The sequence below is a fragment of the Rhincodon typus genome, chromosome 37 (assembly GCF_021869965.1).
Source record: "Rhincodon typus isolate 14 chromosome 37, sRhiTyp1.1, whole genome shotgun sequence".
In the NCBI taxonomy this organism is placed as follows: Eukaryota; Metazoa; Chordata; class Chondrichthyes; order Orectolobiformes; family Rhincodontidae; genus Rhincodon; species Rhincodon typus.
The window spans coordinates 1,271,888-1,288,947 of record NC_063368.1 but is presented as its reverse complement, the minus strand read 5'-3'; the positions used below and the strand labels follow the sequence as shown (position 1 = coordinate 1,288,947).

The following is a 17,060-nucleotide window of genomic DNA, read 5'->3' as shown; positions in this document are numbered from 1 at the left end:
GGGTCCACACACCAGGCAGTGAGACACAGCACGGGGAGCAGGGTTTACATACTGTCCCTCCCTTTAACCATACACTGTCTAGCCACTACAACCCCAAATGTGCACTCTCCATCTCCCCAGCCAACTGTTCTTTCTTGCTCCTCCAAGAACAGAAGGCAGTTTAGACCTTCCCTTCCCCACTGCTGATGCTGAGAACAGTGAACGGAAACAGTTTACAAAATTGTCTTTTCTCATGCATATATAAATTACATTTAATTGTTTTCTCCATATATTGATATAAATATGCATCTTGTAATAGAAGATAGGTTTAGAGATGGAAATCAACTGACCAAGTGTCTAATCACATTATGAATTCCACTCTTCTGTGGGTGGCCAGTTAGTTAACAGTACTGCTACTCGAGACAGTCAGATTTACTTCAGCACTGTTGATGACAAGGAAATCATTGTTGATTATCAGAAAAACCCATCCGGTTCATGAATGTCCTTCAGGGAAGGAAATCTGCCATCCTCACCTGATCAAGCCTATATGAAATCCCGACCCACTGCAATGTGGTTGACTCTCAAGTGCCCTCTGAAATAGCCTAGCAAGCCATTCAGTTGTACCAATTGCTACAAAATCTCAAAAAAAAAGGAAACTGGATTGATCAGCTGGCACGACCTAGACATCAGAAAAGACAAAGGTAGAGACAGCCCTGTTGACTCTGCAAAGTCCTCCTTACTGACATCTAGTGCCAAAATTGGGAGGGCTGTCTCACAGACTAGTCACGGAACAGCCTGACATAGTCATACTCACAGAATCATACCTTACAGACAATGTCCCAGACACCATCATCACCATCCCTGGATATGTCCTGTTCCAACGGCAGGACAGACCTGGCAGAGGTGGCGGTACAGTGTATACACTCATGAGGGAGTTGTCCTGGGAGTCCTCAACATTGGCCCTGGATCCCACGAAGTCTCGTGGCTTTAGGTTAAACATAGGCAAGGAAACCTCCTGCTGATTACCACATACCGTCCTCCCTCAGCTGATGAATCAGTACTCCTTCGTGTCAAACAACGCTTAGATGAAGCACTGAGGACGGCAAGGGCACAAAATGTACTCTGGATGGGGGTTTTCAGTGTCCACCACCAAGAGTGGCTCAGCAGCAGTACTACTGATCGAGCTGGTCAGGTCCGAAAGGACATAGCTGCTAGACTGGGTCTGTGGCAGGTGGTGAGGGAAAAACATACTCAACCTCATCCTTACCAACCTGCCAGCTTCATCCACGACAGTATCAATAAGAGCGACCACCACATAGTCCTAGTGGAGACAGCGTCCTGTAACCTCATGACCCAGCATATTCCCCACTCAACCATTACCATCAAGCCAGGGAATCAACCCTGGTTCAATGAAGAGTGCAGGAGGGCATGCCAGGAGCAGCACCAGGCTACCTGAAGCTGAGGTGTAAACCTAGTGAAGCCACCAAACGGGACTATTTACATTCCAAGCAGCATAAGCAGCAAGTGATAGACAGAGCTAAGCAATCCCACAATGAAAACTCTGCAGTCCTGTCACGTCCAGTCATTGATGGTGGTGGACAATTAAACAACTCACTGGAGGAGGAGGCTCCACAAATATCCCCATCCTCAATGATGGAAGAGCCCAGCACATCAGTGCAAAAGATAAGGCTGAAGCATTCACAGCAATCTTCAGCCAGAAGTGCCGAGTGGACGATCCATCTCGGCCTCCTCCAGTGGTCCCCAGCATTACAGATACCAGTCTTCAGCCAATTCAATTCGCTCCACACGATATCAAGAAATGGTTAGAAATACTGGATACTGCAAAAGCTATGGACCCCGATGATATTCCGACAACAGAACTTTAGACTTGTGCTCCAGAACTTGCTGTCCCCTTCACCAAGCTCTTCCAGTACAGTTACAGCACTGGCATCTACCCAACAACGTGGAAAATTGTCCATGTGTGTCCTGTATACAAAAAAAGGACAAATCCAACCTGGCCAATTAGCACCCCATCAGTCTACTCACGATCATCAGTAAAGCGATGGAAGGTGTCAGTAACAGCGCTATCAAGCAGCACCTGCTCAGTGACGCCCAGTTTGGGTTCCACCAGGGTCACTCAGCTCCTGACCCCATTACAGCCTTGGCTCAAACATGGACAAAAGAGCTGAATTTCAGGGGTGAGGTGAGAGCGACAGTCCTTGATATCAAGGCTGCATTCGACTGAGTGTGGCATCACAGAGCCCTAGCAAAACTGGAATCAATGGGTAGCAGGGACAAACTTTCTGGTGATTGGAGTCATACCTGACACACAGGAAGATGGCCGTGGTTGTTGGAGGTCAATCATCTCAGCTCCAGGACATCTCTGCAGGAGCTCCTCAGGGTAGTATTCAAGGTAGGCCCAACCATCTTTAGCTGCTTCATCAACGACCTTCCCTCCCTCATAAGGTCAGAAGTGGGGATGTTTGCCGTGATTGCACAATGTTCAGCACCATTTGTGACTCCTCAGGTACTGAAGCAGTCCATTTTCAAATGCAACAAGATCTGGACAATATCCAGGCTTGGGCTGACAAGTGGCAAGTAACATTCACACCACACAAACGCCAGGCTATGACCATCACTAATAAGAGACGATCTAACTACTGCCCCTTGACATTCAATGGTGTTACAATCATTGAATCACCCATTAACATCATCCTGGGGGTTATCATTGACTAGAAACTCAACTGGGCTGATCACATAAACAGTGGCTACAACAGCACGTCAGAAGCTAGGAATACTGTGGCAAGTAACTCACCTCCTGACTCCCCAACACTCCTCCATCATATATAAGGCATAAGTCAGGAGTGTGATGGATTGCTCCCTACTTGCCTGGATGAGTGCAGCCCCAACAATACTCAAGAAGCCTGACACCATCCAGGACAAAGCAGCCTGCTTGATTGGTACTCTATCCACAAGCATCCATTCCCACCACCACCAATGCTCAGTAGCAGCAGTGTATACCATCTACAAGATGCACTGCAGAAAGTCACCAAAGATCCTCAGACAGCACCTTCCAAACTCATTACCACTTCCATCCAGAAGGGGAAGGACAACAGATATGTGGGAGCGCCCCATCTTCAAGATCCCCTCCAAGCCACTCACCATCCTGATTTGGAAATATATCACCGTTCCTTCACCATCACTGGGTCACTGGAATTCTCTCACTACTGGTATTGTGGGTCAACCCACAGCAGGTGGACTGCAGCGGATCATGAAGGCAGCTCAACACCAACTTCTCAAGGGCAACTAGGGACAAGCAATAAATGCTGGCCAACCAGCAACAATCACAAGCCATAAATGAGTGTAAAAAAATTAACAACTGATAACAGGGAATTTATATGCTATGGTGGATGAGAGGAGATAAGGCTGAAATTACAGGTATGCTTAAAGGTTTCTCATGTTGTAAATATACTGTATTGTCTTATTTTATCTTGAGACAGTAACTCAACTGAAACTGTTAATGTGAACGCTAACCATACAACCAACCTGTCACATTGTGACACGGTGACTCAGTGGTTCGCATGGCTGCCTCACAGCACCAGTGAACTGGGTTTGATTCCAAGATAATAAGGTGTAGAGCTGGATGAACACAGCAGGCCAAGCAGCATCAGAGGAGCAGGAAGGCTGACGTTTCGGGCTGAGACCCTTCTTCAGAAATGGGGGAGGGGAAGGGGGTTCTGAAATAAATAGGGAGAGAGGGGGCGGCAGATAGAAGATGGATAGAGGAGAAGATAGGTGGAGAGGAAACAGACAGGTCAAAGAGGCGGGGATGGAGCCAGTAAAGGTGAGTGTAGGTGGTGAGGTAGGGAGGAGATAGGTCAGTCCAGGGAGGACGGACAGGTCAAGGGGGTGGGATGAGGTTAGTAGGTAGGAGATGGGGGTGGGAGGAAGGACAGGTTAGGGAGGCGGGGACGAGCTGGGCTGGTTTTGGGATGCGGTAGGGGGAGGGGAGATTTTGAAGCTTGTGAAGTCCACGTTGATACCATTGGGCTGCAAGGTTCCCAAGCGGAATATGAGTTGCTGTTCCTGCGACCTTCAGGTGGCATTGTTGTGGCACTGCAGGAGGCCCAGGATGGACATGTCGTCTGAGGAATGGGAGGGGGAGTTGAAATGGTTTGCGACTGGGAGGTGCAGTTGTTTAGTGTGAACCGAGCATAGGTGTTCTGCAAAGCGGTCCCCAAGCCTCCGCTTGGTTTCTCCGATGTAGAGGAGGCCACAACGGGAACAGAGGATGCAGTATACCACATTAGCAGATGTGCAGGTGTACATCTGCTTGATGTGGAAAGTCTTCTGGGATGGGGGTGAGGGGGGAGGTGTAGGGGCAGGTGTAGCACTTCCTGCGGTTGCAGGGAAAAGTGCCGGGTGTGGTGGGGCTGGAGGGGAGTGTGGAGCGGACAAGGGAGTCACGGAGAGAGTGGTCCCTCCGGAAAGCAGATAAGGGTGGGGAGGGAAAAATGCCTTTAGTGGTGGGGTCGGATTGCAGATGGCGGAAGTGTCGGAGGATGATGCGTTGGATCCGGAGGTTGGTGGGGTGGTTCTCGACCACTGAGGGGGGGAAGTTGCGGTCCTTGAAAAACGAGGACATCTGAGATGTACGGGAGTGGAATGCCTCATCCTGGGAGCAGATGCGGCGGAGGCGAAGGAATTGGGAATAGGGGATGGCATTTTTGCAGCAAGGTGGGTGGGAGGAGGTGTATTCTAGGTAGCTGTGGGAGTCGGTGGACTTGAAATGGATATCGGTTTCTAGGTGGTTGCCAGAGATGGAAACAGAGCGGTCCAGGAAGGAGGGAGAGGTATTAGAGATAGTCCAGGTGAACTTAAGGTTGGGTTGGAAGGTGTTGGTGAAGTGGATGAACTGTTCGAGCTCCTCGTGGGAGCACGAGGCGCCGCCGATACAGTCATCAATGTAACGGAGGAAGAGGTGGGGTTTAGGGCCAGTGTAGCTACGAAAGAGGGATTGTTCCACGTAACCTACAAAGAGGCAGGCATAGCTTGGGCCCATGCGGGTACCCATAGCCATCCCCTTTGTCTGTAGGAAGTGGGAGGAATTGAAAGACAAGTTGTTGAGGGTGAGGACGAGTTTGGCTCAGCTCCTGAATTATTTACAATCTATATCAGTGACATGAATGAATGGACAGAAGGTACGGTTGCTAAGATTTGCCTATGACACTAAGAAATGTAGGAAAGTAAGTTGTGGAAAGGATACAAAAGGACACAGATATGTTAAGTGCACAGAAAGACATTTTGTAGATGGACATTTTGTGGGAGAATATAAACTTGCTTTGGTCCATCTTATCCGTGATGGCTTTTTGCAAGAGCAACTCACCTCACCTCACTCTCCTGCCTTTGCTCTGTAGACGTGCAATTATTTTCTCCAGTTTTTTCATCCAATATCCTTTTGAAAAGCCATCACTGAAGTTGCCTCACAATTGAGACACTCTCTCGGGCCCAGATCTCCAGATCCTATCCACTTCATGCCTTTGCTACTACTTTTGCCAATCTCCTGCAATCAGTGTCCTCTGGGTCTCGACCCTTCAGCCCTAGTGAAACAGTTGCTCCCTATCTACTCTGTCCAGATTGGAACTCTCTGCCTCTGGAGATAAAAAGAAGAACAATACAGCACAGGAATAGGCCCTTTGGCCCTCCAACCCATGCAACAACACATTTTGCCCTTCCATACTAAAACTGTCCTCACTTACAGGATCCATATCACTCTATTCCCTTCCCATTCACTTATTCCTCCAGGTGCTTCTTCAACGCTGCTACTGTGTCTGCTTCCACCACCTCCTCCGGCAGCACATTCCAGGCACTCACCAGCTTTTGTGTGAAAAACATCCTCGCACATCTCTTTCCAACCTCCCCCCCCCTCGCACTTTGAGCCTGCGTCCCCTAGTAATTGACCCCTCATACTTTCCACTCTATCCACGCCATTCTATTTTATTTCAATTTTATATTCACAATTTTATAAACTTCTATCAGGTCACCCGCTCAACCTCGTGTGTTCTCCACCCCCAACTCCCTCTCCCGTCTCCCCCGGCTCTCATTCCGATTCTCCACTTGACTCCAGGAAGTCCTCACTCCATCTTTCCCCCCCAACTTCCTCTCCCCGATCTCCCACCTCGTCTACCCCCTCACTCTGCCCCCAAATCCCCTCTCTCTGTCTCTCTGCTCCCCCAAGTCGCACACTCCTGTTACACCCAAACTCTCCCTCCCCCCCTCCCCCCCCCCCCGACTTCACCCCCATCTCTCGTTCTCTTCACCACATCCCCCAATCCCTCTCCACCCCCGTCACTCTCCACAACTCTGGTCCTCCCTCCGTCTCCCCTCCCCGTCTCTCCCAACAATTTCCCTGCTTCCCTTTCACTCTTCCCCCATCCAACCTCCTCTCCCTCTCACTCCCAACCCCCTCTCCCTCTCACTCCCAACCCCCTCTCCCTCTTGCTTCCCACCCCCCCACCAAACCCCGCCTTGGCACGCATCCCCCCCAACTCCCTCTTGGCCTGTGACTCCCCCACCCATGCCCCCTTGGCCTGCCCACCCCCACGCTCCCTTACCACCTTCCCTATGCCTGACTAACCCCCATTCACTCTTACCTTCACCACCTCACACAGGCTGTCTTCCCTGAGAGGAGACAAGAGGGGGTGGACCGAGAGGGGGAGTGGCTTGGAAAGACAGAGTGAGGACTTCCTGGAGTCAACTGGAGAATTGGGAAGAGAATTCTTGGCTGCTCAAACTGTAGCAAACAGCAAGCAGGTGTATAAAGGAAATGTGCAGATGCACCTGCCTGGACACCAGTGTTGAGGAGACCACTGGGCAGAACCACCAGTCACTGCAGCCCCTGTCCCTGGATTTGAGCCACGCACAGTCATTCAATTTCCTGTGAGGAGGTGTGCTAACTCACCGAGCTGCGACAGTCGGAACAGCTCATCCTCATTGTCTGTTGTGTGATCAACGCTAACTTGAGTCACCTGAAGTTGTCCATCTGCAGTAGATTTACACAGTAATGCTCGGTTGGTGCCTGCCAACAGCAACAGAGAACCAGTCATAACATATCACTTTACAGTGAGGGAAGGGGGAACGGAGGGGGGTGGAAGAGGGGGGGGGGCGGGGAAGGTGGGGAAGGCCTGGCACGAGGGAAAGCAAGAGAGAACAAGTACAAGAGACAGACACACATGACAGGGGACCCTCCCAGCAGAGGCTTGAGGGAGGCGATAACTGAAACAGTAGGTGGCAGGTTGGCTGACACCAGTAAGGAATGTAATTGAGAAATGGTGCAGTATGCAGCTGCCTCATACATTGCCACAGTCTGAAGCCACACTGGATATGAAGCAAGACTCTTACACAGCTCAACATTGTATCCCAATCATGAGCTGAGCAACACAATGGCACAGGAGACCCACATCAAACAAGGTGGGCTCCACCCTATAAGAGACACTCCCTGCCCTGGCTACAGTCTCAACGAACCTGTCTGATAGAAGGCAGAGCTCCCGCCTTCTTGTACTGTGATGTCAGGAGCCGCACAATGTTTAAATGAGTATGGGGAGGAGGATCTGAAATACTGAAAATTCTAAGCAGGGGCTAGTTAGGGAAGTGGGACCCTGCAGCAGTGCTGGAGGATGAACAGTGAAGCCGTACCTATATTGGCAATGTAGAGTTTGTTGTTGAGAATGAGGGCCACAATGGCAGTTGTTCCTCCTGCAATCTCCTGTTCAACTTTATTCAGTTTCTCCAGGAGTTTCTGATACTGCTGTGGAAGCTGGGAGTGAGGAACACCCTGAAGAGCAGGAAATAAGACACCAGTTAAAAATCAAATGGTACAAAAGGGAGCAAGGACAAGGCAATAAAGAGGAGGGAGGAGTGAAACAGAGACTGGTGATAAGGAGAGGGGAGACAAGGGATAGGGAGGGAAGGAAGAGTGAAGGGGAAAATTGAGAGGATTGAGGTGTTTGGAGACAAGGAGGGGGTTGGTACAACTTTAAAGAGAGTGAATTTGATGCATTTCACGTAAATTTTTCAAGTAAAAACCAGACCTGATACATTAAAGTTGAGAGAAGAGGAGGAAAATAAAACCAGCAAAAAGAGAATGGGACTATAAAATTGCACTTAATATTAGAGTACCCAAAAACCATCTATCAGCATGCAAATAATATGGGTAAGAGGTAAGAGTCATATCAGGAATAAAGTAGGTGATATACGTTTAGAGGCATAGGACAAAGCTAATGAGTAATAATTAAGACCTATTGAGTACCGTGTATCAGTGTTTACTAAAGAACAGAATGCTCACAAAAATCTCAGTAAAAGCAGAGATGGTACAGGTAGTGGACAAGATGAAAACCAGCAGGCAGGAAAGATGGGCTCTGCTTGTGGATGCAGTGCGCAAGTTGCATCACCTGGAGAGTTCGTATCCCAGGCTTCTAAAGGAACTGGGGTGGAGATAGAGGAAAGGGCTTGTCTTAATCTACCCTGGATACAGGAGGGGTATCAGAGGATTGGACAGTGGCAAATATGAGACTGTTAGTCAATGAAAGGTGTAAGAACATTGCTAGTAACATAGGCTAGTCAGTTTCACATCAGGGTGGACGAAATTCCAGAAACAAAAATTGGAGGGACAAAAAAAAAAAAAAAAATCAACAAGTACCTTGAAACGTTTGACTCAGGGAGACCCAACCTGGGTTTGGTAAAAGACAGATCATATTTAACTAATCAGAACAAAGAACAAAGAAAATTACAGCACAGGAACAGGCCTTTCGGCCCTCCAAGCCTGCACCGATCCAGATCCTCTATCTAAACCTGTTGCCTATTTTCCAAGGATTTGTATCCCTCTGCTCCCTGCCCATTCATGTATCTGTCTAGATACATCTTAAATGACGCTATCGTGCCCGCCTCTACCACCTCCGTTGGCAACGCGTTCCAGGTACCCACCACCCTCTGCGTAAAGAACTTTCCACGCGCATCTCCCTTAAACTTTTCCCCTCTCACCTTGAAATTGTGACCCCTAGTAATTGAGTCCCCCACTCTGGGGGGAAAAAGCTTCTTGCTATCCACCCTGTCTATACCTCTCATGATTTTGTAGACCTCAATCAGGTCCCCCCTCAACCTCCGTCTTTCTAATGTAAATTATCCTAATCTACTCAACCTCTCTTCATAGCTAGCGCCCTCCATACCAGGCAACATCCTGGTGAACCTCCTCTGCACCCTCTCCAAAGCATCCACATCCTTTTGGTAATGTGGCGATCAGAACTGTACGCAGTATTCCAAATGTGGTCAAACCAAAGTCCTATACAACTGCAACATGACCTGCCAACTCTTGTATTCAATACCCTGTCCGATGAACGAAAGCATGCCGTATGCCTTCTTGACCACTCTATCGACCTGCGTTGCCACCTTCAGGGTACAATGGACCTGAACATCCAGATCTCTCTGTGCATCAATTTTTCCCCAGGGCTAATTAAATGATTTCCTGATGAAATAACCGAGAAGATTGATGAAGGTAATGCAATGAATTGCTGAAAAAGTGACACGTTATTGAAATGTTTTGTCTTACACTCATCGGGATACCATGCAAGAATACCACATTTTAAAAGGAACAATTGATACTCATGAGAAAAGGGTGCTGATTGCTTGGCCTCAATCAGAATCAACTGGCCAACCAATCAGCATCCTTTTATCATTATCAATTATTGCTTCCTTCGAATTTGAACACTCATGCATCTGATGAGTGAAATATACAATAATATGTCTCTGCTCAGAAGGGTCTGGATTACTAAGCAGTAGTGGATATTGTTTATATAAATTTTATGACTGCACTTAACGAGGTACAACATATAATGTTAGCCAACAAAACTCTGGCTTTTAACAAGAGAAGGACCAGAGTCAGCTTGGATAAAAATGACTGGCTCAAGGACAGAAAGCAGCAAGTAGTGGTAAACAATCATTTTCAGACTGAAGTAAGTACTGAGTGAGGAGGATCACAGTTTGTAACTTGGCACAGACAGGGCAACAGGACAGGTGGACAAGCAGCAAATGGAACGTAATATGCAAATATGAGGTAATGTATTTTGGCAAAGAGATGTAGAGAGAAGTGATATAGCCTTAAAAGCACAGTTTTAAGGAATGTGCAGCTGTACAGGCACCTGGATATGCATGTGCATCAATCCTCGACGGTGGGAGGAAACACAGAGACTAGTTAATAAAGAATATGGGATCTTGGGCATTATTAAAGGTCTGATTATAAAAGCAGGGAAATTATGCCTTAAAGACCTTTCAGTCAGGCCCCAACTGGAGTATAATAGTCACATTTAAAGTGTTCCTAAGCCAGATTTGAAGATTCTCAAAGATGGTGCAGAGGAAATTGATCAGAATGATTCTAGGGATGAGGGAATTTTAGTTAAAAAGTTGGGTTAGAAAAGTGGCAGTTATTCTTAGAACATAGGAAGTTGAGAAAGATTTGATTGAGGTGTATAAGATTGGGTCAGGAAGACAAAGAAACTGTTCACCAGCTGACGGTACATGAACAAGATGTGAAATTATGGGAAAAGGTGAGGAGGACCTTTCTGAATCTAATGCGTGCCACTGAGCTGGAGCTCGCTGCCCATGAAGACAGTGGAAGCAGAGACGATCAATGGCTTCAAAAGGAAGTTGGATAGACACAAAGATGAAGAACTTGCAGCGACAGTGTGAAGGAATGGAGCTGACTGGGTTCTCAATAAAAGCCAAAAGAACTGCGGATGCTGTAAATCAGAAGCAAAACAAAAAAATTGCTGGTAAGGCTCAGCAGGTCTGGCTGCAGCTGTGAAGAGAAATCAGAGTTAACATTGAATCTGGTGACCTTTCCTCAGAACTGATAGGCGAAACGTTAACTCCGATTTCTCTGTACAGATGCTGCCAGACCTGCTGAGCTTTACCAGCAACTTCTGTTTTTGTTTCTGACTGGGTTCTCCATGGGCTAAGTGGCCATGTTTTAGCACCATAAAGACTTTAAACCACATGGTTGTGCATTCATTCAGATTGCTTCTTTCCACAATATTGCTAGTTTTCATCAGTTTATCAGCTGCTCAAATCTCATTTAAGCCTTTACTTTTAGACAGCAATATTTTTAACACTCCTAGCTAGCCTTCCACACTCTACCTTCTGCCTGTGCATGCAAACATGGGAACACGAATACGTGAAGTGGATCCCCCATGCAGCAAACTCCAAAGGGAATTGCCCATTAAATTGAAGATTCCAATGCCTAGTTATCCTGTACCTGGAACCCTCAAAATATTCATTTAAACCAGATAATTCAAGGGGTTCTGCTGCAGTTTGGGAAAAGATACTCAGGAAAAGGTTGGACTATTAAATACATAATCTAGTTCCTGTGTAAATTTTAAACTGACGCCCAACTTGTCATTCTAACTGCTGGAGAGGGTTCCAAACCTTCACCACTCTTTTTGTGCAGAGGTTTCCTAATTTCAGCTCTGAAAGAGTTTGCTGCTATTTTTGGCCTCTGCCCCTAGCCTTTGACTCCCAACCAGCAGAACTCAAACAGACAAAACCTCTCTCTTTAATAACTTGGAAATGGAGATCAAATCACCCCTAACTCCATGGAAGTTACCTTTGTTAACTCATATCAGCATTTAATCTTCAGTGTTTAGAAATCACTATTAGATCTACATTGTACTCTCTTCCAAGAACAATATCAACTTCCTAAAGCATGGTGCCCAATACGGATTTCAGTAATTCCTGGAGTGGGTCATCCAGAGTTTTGTAGAGCTAGATCATGAACTTTATTCCTCTTGTATTCTAATCCTATAGGTTTAAACGTTGGCATTCTATTTTTGTCTTGTTATTTATGCGCCTGTTTGTGAGAGATTACATGGATGGTGGGCACTGCTAGCAAGACCAGTATCTGTTGGGCATCTCTAATTCCACCCGAATTGAGTGGTTTCCTGGGATATTTCAAAGGGAAGTGAAGAGTTGACCATATTGCTTTGGGACTGGTGTCACATGTAGGCCAGACCACGTAAGAATGGCAAATTTCCTTCCCTGAAGGACTTGAGTGAACTGGATGAGTTATTATGATAATGGATTCCACCTTCATGGTCATTATGACCGAGGCTGGCTTTCAATACCAGATTTCATTCATGAATTGCATTGAACTTCCATCATGAGTGAGATTTGAACCCAAGTCCCCTACGCATTAGCCTGAGCATCTGGATTACTGATCCACTATCCCCAATTCTCTTGTTAGACCTTTCCCATTTTGAAAGCTTGTCACAATTTAGACAGCGCTGTGTTCTATCCTGGATGACCTCATATTTGCCTGTACTGAAATACATTTTGCCAGTTATTCTCTATTTACTTTATTTGTCAATATTTTAAATTTTATGCTTCTATTCACATTGATTAATGTCATCTTCATATGCTCTTCAACTTGGATGTATGGCTTATGCTTCCATCATCCACATTATTGGTAAGTTTCTTGAAGAGTTGAGGTCCCAACAGAAATCCTTGTGGGAAACTATGAGTCAGATCCTGCCAACTTGAAGAGCTGTCCATTCTCTCCTCTGTCTCTTTCTGTTCAATTTCCCAAACTGGTCAAAAATTCTACTTCAACTCCATGAGCTTACTTTTGAGACAAAAGCCTCTTTTGAGGCATTTTATCCACAATGCTATCTCTAAGTCCACAGAAATAACATCCATACACATTTCCCCTGTCCACAACTTCAGACACCTCTTCAAAAATTTCTCTCAGGGAATACCTAGACTTTACAAATGTACATTGGATCTCTCTGAGCAGCTGAACATGTAGGTCAGTTAGTCAGTCTATTCTTAAAGAAATTTTTTTATTCTCTCTTTTGATGGTAGTCTAGTAGTTTGAATTTGAGACAGACTGAATGAAGAGAAAGCACAGTCAAGAACTGTTTGAGGAACATAGGAACAGTAGACCATTCAGCCCGTTCTGCCATTTCAGGAGATCATGAGTGACCTGTGGCCTAATTCCATATAACTGCTTTTGTCCCATATCCCTTAATACCTTTGCTTTGTTAAAAAAAATCTCAGATATGATAGTAACAACTGATCAAGTATCAACTGTGGAAGAGAGTTCGAAAACCTCTACCAACCTCTGCATGTAGAAGTGCTCCCTGATGTCCCTTCTGAACAGTCTCGCCCTTATTCTGAGCCTATGCCCTCAGTTCTAAAATCAACCAATGGAAATAATTTATCTTTATTTAATGTTTCTTTTCCTATTAATATCTGAAGGCTTCGAACAACCTTCTAAATTCTCGCAAAAACAGGCTTAATATTTGTATAATCTCTCCTCAATACATAACCAATGAAGTCCAGATATCATTTTTGTAAACCTAAGCTGTACTCCATCCAACACCAATATATCCTTCTAATGTGTGCCCACATCTGCTCACAGTCCTTCAAGTGGGGCTGAACCAGGGCCTGCAGCATAATTTCTGCATCCTTGCATTTCAGGCACAGTGGATCACTGGTTAGCACTGCTGCCTCACAGCGCCAGGGACCCGGGTTCAATTCCACCCTCAGACGACTGTCTGTATGGAGTTTGCACATTCTCCCAGTGTTGCGTGGGTTTCCTCTGGGTACTCTGGTTTCCTCCCACAGTCTAAAGATGTGCAGGTTAGGTGGATTGGCTGTGCTAAATTGCCCGTAGTATTCAGGGATGTGTAGTTTAGGTGGGTATGGGGGATGGGTCTGGGTGGGATGCTCCAAGGGCTGGTGTGGACTTGTTGGGCCGAAGGGCCTGTTTCCCCACTATAGGGATTCTATTCTATTCTAGATATAAAAGCCAGAATTCCATTAGCCTTCTTGGTTATTTTTTGCATCTGTTCATGGCATTTTCAAAATCTCTGCACCTGATCCCCAAGTTTCTTTGGAAATCCACTATATTTAACTTCATACTGTATAGGAAGTACCCTGATCTTTCCTTCTGTCAATATTCCTTTGTAATTTTGTGTTATCTACACCGTCTACTTAATTTTGCATCATCTGCAAATTTGGAATATGCCTTCTTCTGCCATTATCCAAGTCGTTAATAATTAATGTGAATAATTGAGGCCCTATCACAGATCCTTGTGGGATATCACTAGTCATATCTTGCCAATTTGAGTACTTACCTATTATCCTACTTCCAGTCATCCGCCACTCAACCAATTTCCCAGCCATATTGATAATTTCCCCTTAGTTCCATGAGCTTCAATCTTAGTTAACAGTCTCTTATATGGAGACAATAAGAACTGCAGATTCTGGAGTCAGAGATAACAGTGTGGAGCTGGAGAAACACAGCAGGCCAGGCAGCATCAGAGGATAGATTTTTTTGTTAGCTGGTCTAGTTCTCCGGTTTTCCTCTCTCAGCCTTCTTAAAAAGTGGAGTGACACATGCAATTTTCCAATCCAGAGGGAAACTACTATATTTAAGGAACTCTGAAAGATTATAGTTAGGCTATCTACAATGTATTCCCCTACTACCTTTAACTGACTTGAACAGAAACCATCAGGGCCTGGGGATTTGCAAATCTCTAATTCCCTTAATTTCCTCATTAAGGATGTTTTACTTATATTAATCTCACTAAGTGCTTGTTTCCAATCCACTACTAACTTCCTCAGGGCTTGTGGCAAGCTGTCTGTGGTGATTGTAATGAGGTCAGCCAGGTGGACCTCATAGAATGAGTTACCTAATTGGGGCTGTTAATCTGGTTCAAACAGGGAGCTTTGACTGAGATATAAACAGGAATGTCAGAGGTTCTGTACACTCAGAGCTGGCTCTGAGATGGTGACTTGCTGACAGGGTACTAGCCTCTGTGGAGTTATTTCACTATCCTTCATTTTGACTGTAAATAATGAGGCAAAATAATTATTCAACATGTCTGCCATGTCCCCATAGTCATTGACAAGATCCCACTTTCAATCTTTCGTGGGCCAACATTGCTTCTGACCACCTGCTAAATTTCTTCTCATTGACTTTGATATCCCTTGAAAGTTTCCTTTTACAAGAGCTGCTAAAAAGATTATAAGTTGCTTTATGGCCCTTTGCTAGTCTTTGTATCTTTCCCATTTGGCAGGGTCTGTGCCATCTTTGGCCTTTGTTGCAAGACATTTCTTTTAGTTTTATGCTATCTTCAGGCTTAGACTTAAAAGTAGCACTTATTTATCACACATTAACACTAAATATGGCTGCACATGGTAGTCATTGGTATACCAGTCCCTGACTTACAGTTACATTAAAATAAGAACTTCTCATACCCATGTGCTCTCAAGGTTCTCTCTTGTACAGCAAGGCTTCTCAAAGTAGGGGTGGGGACCCACATGGGGTCGCAAGCTGAAATTTTGGAGTTGTGATCTCCAATGCAGCAATGACTACTGTGGAGCTCTGACTCTGGAGCTGTATCAGTTGTGTTCCCATAATCTTGCAGGTTCCAGCCGTACCCACATCTCCTCCCAACACTGCTGTTCTCACTTAGGGGTAGGTACATGGCAATTTTTAAACCTCAAAATTGGGTCATAATGGAATAGTTTGAGAAGCACTGTTCTGGGGTGTTGCAACCTTGTTCCAGAGAACAATTTTGCACTCCATCTGCAATGTTCTATTTATACCCAGTGACGTGTAGCTCTGTGATATCAGTGCAAGTTGCTCCTGGGTCCTAAAGACTTTACACAACTGAATTCAGTAACTGAACAGCTGTCAACCTAACTGGTCTATAAGTCAGTAGTTTCTGTCTGTCACTTTTCTTAAGTAAAGCGGATATGCAAATTCCCAATGTAAAGGAACAGTTTTCAATTCAGATTATAGCTAGAGAGTGTTCAATATTCTCTAACTTTTTTTTAAAACTGTAAGGAGGAACCATTTGGTCCCAGGATCACTCTATATTGTTATTATTTCCTTCCTTGCTGTTTACTTGCTTGTTTTAATTTTAGTGAGCCCTGTCACTAATTCAATCTTGATTTTCTTGGGGTTTCTAGCATTCTAAACTCTTCTTGTAGTCAGGAGAGGGAAGCAGATGGTTTATGATGAAAACTGCAGCGTTTAGGGCTGTTTCAAATTGAAGGCACAGCTGTCAATGATAGAGTGATTAACACTGTGGATGGGTAAGAGGTCAGAATTAAAGGAGTCTGGTTCAGCCTCAGACAGTGACATGGTGAGGGGCAGGGAGCAAAGGCATTGGATTTTGTTTTCCTGATGTTTAGCTGAAAGGAATGTGTATCCTAAGCAGAGTCAGTAACAGTGGAGGGATTGAGAGGCGGTCCACAGTCCAATTGCTATAAATATGCAAGGAAGAAGCAATTTGACTCTCGGCCTGAGTCTTTGGATATTGGAACAATCCTAAAATCAGATAACAACATACTGTATGCTGCAAATTCATGTAAACAGTAAACCTGTGTGTAATATTATATAGATGGATCCATCAATTCAAGCTACTGTTAGATTTACCTCAGGAAGTTGAGACAGCAAGTTGGCCTTTTCTGCCAGAGAGTCATCAATTGATTCAAAGAAACTGCGTTCCACCACGTCAAAGGCCTGTGAAGAAGAGAAGAAACATGCCTCAGGCTGTGTAGACACTCGTGCTTCAGGAATCATATGGGCCATGAAGTTGGAGCAGAGATCAACATAAACAAGGTCTTTACAGAAATCTAACTTCAATTTAGTAATGAACAGTCAGTCAGTCAGGTGAGAAAAAGCACAGTGTGCGCACCCTGGCACCTATCCCAGCTAGCACTAACCTTTGGCACATTGAATCAAAGAGAGCTTTACTCTGTCTCTAACCCTGTGCTGTACCTGCCCTGGGTATGTTTGATGGGAACTGCGCTATCTAACCTTGTGTTGTACCTGTCCTAGGAGAGTTTGTTGGGACAGTGTTGAAGGAGCTTTACTTTCATTTTAAAGAAGTAGACTCTATACGTGACCCCGTACTGAGCCGCTCCTGACAGTCTTTGATAGGGGTTAAAATTGTTTCAGAGATAGTAGGAACTGCAGATGCTGGAGAATCTGAGATAACAAGGTGTAGAGCTGGATGAAC

The 17,060-nt window shown here is 45.4% G+C and overlaps 1 protein-coding gene across 3 annotated transcripts in view; it reads right to left on the bottom strand.

The window, feature by feature from the left end:
- Positions 1–17,060, bottom strand: part of LOC109923498 (TGF-beta activated kinase 1/MAP3K7 binding protein 1) — a 137,806-nt gene that overhangs the window by 106,567 nt on the left and 14,179 nt on the right. For all 3 annotated transcript variants that reach the window (XM_048617314.1, XM_048617318.1, XM_048617315.1), the window contains 3 exons: positions 16,475–16,561; positions 7,675–7,813; positions 6,941–7,057 (listed from right to left, as the gene is read on the bottom strand). In XM_048617314.1, coding sequence (XP_048473271.1) covers positions 6,941–7,057; positions 7,675–7,813; positions 16,475–16,561 — 343 coding nt within the window. The remainder of the gene's footprint in view (positions 1–6,940; positions 7,058–7,674; positions 7,814–16,474; positions 16,562–17,060) is intronic.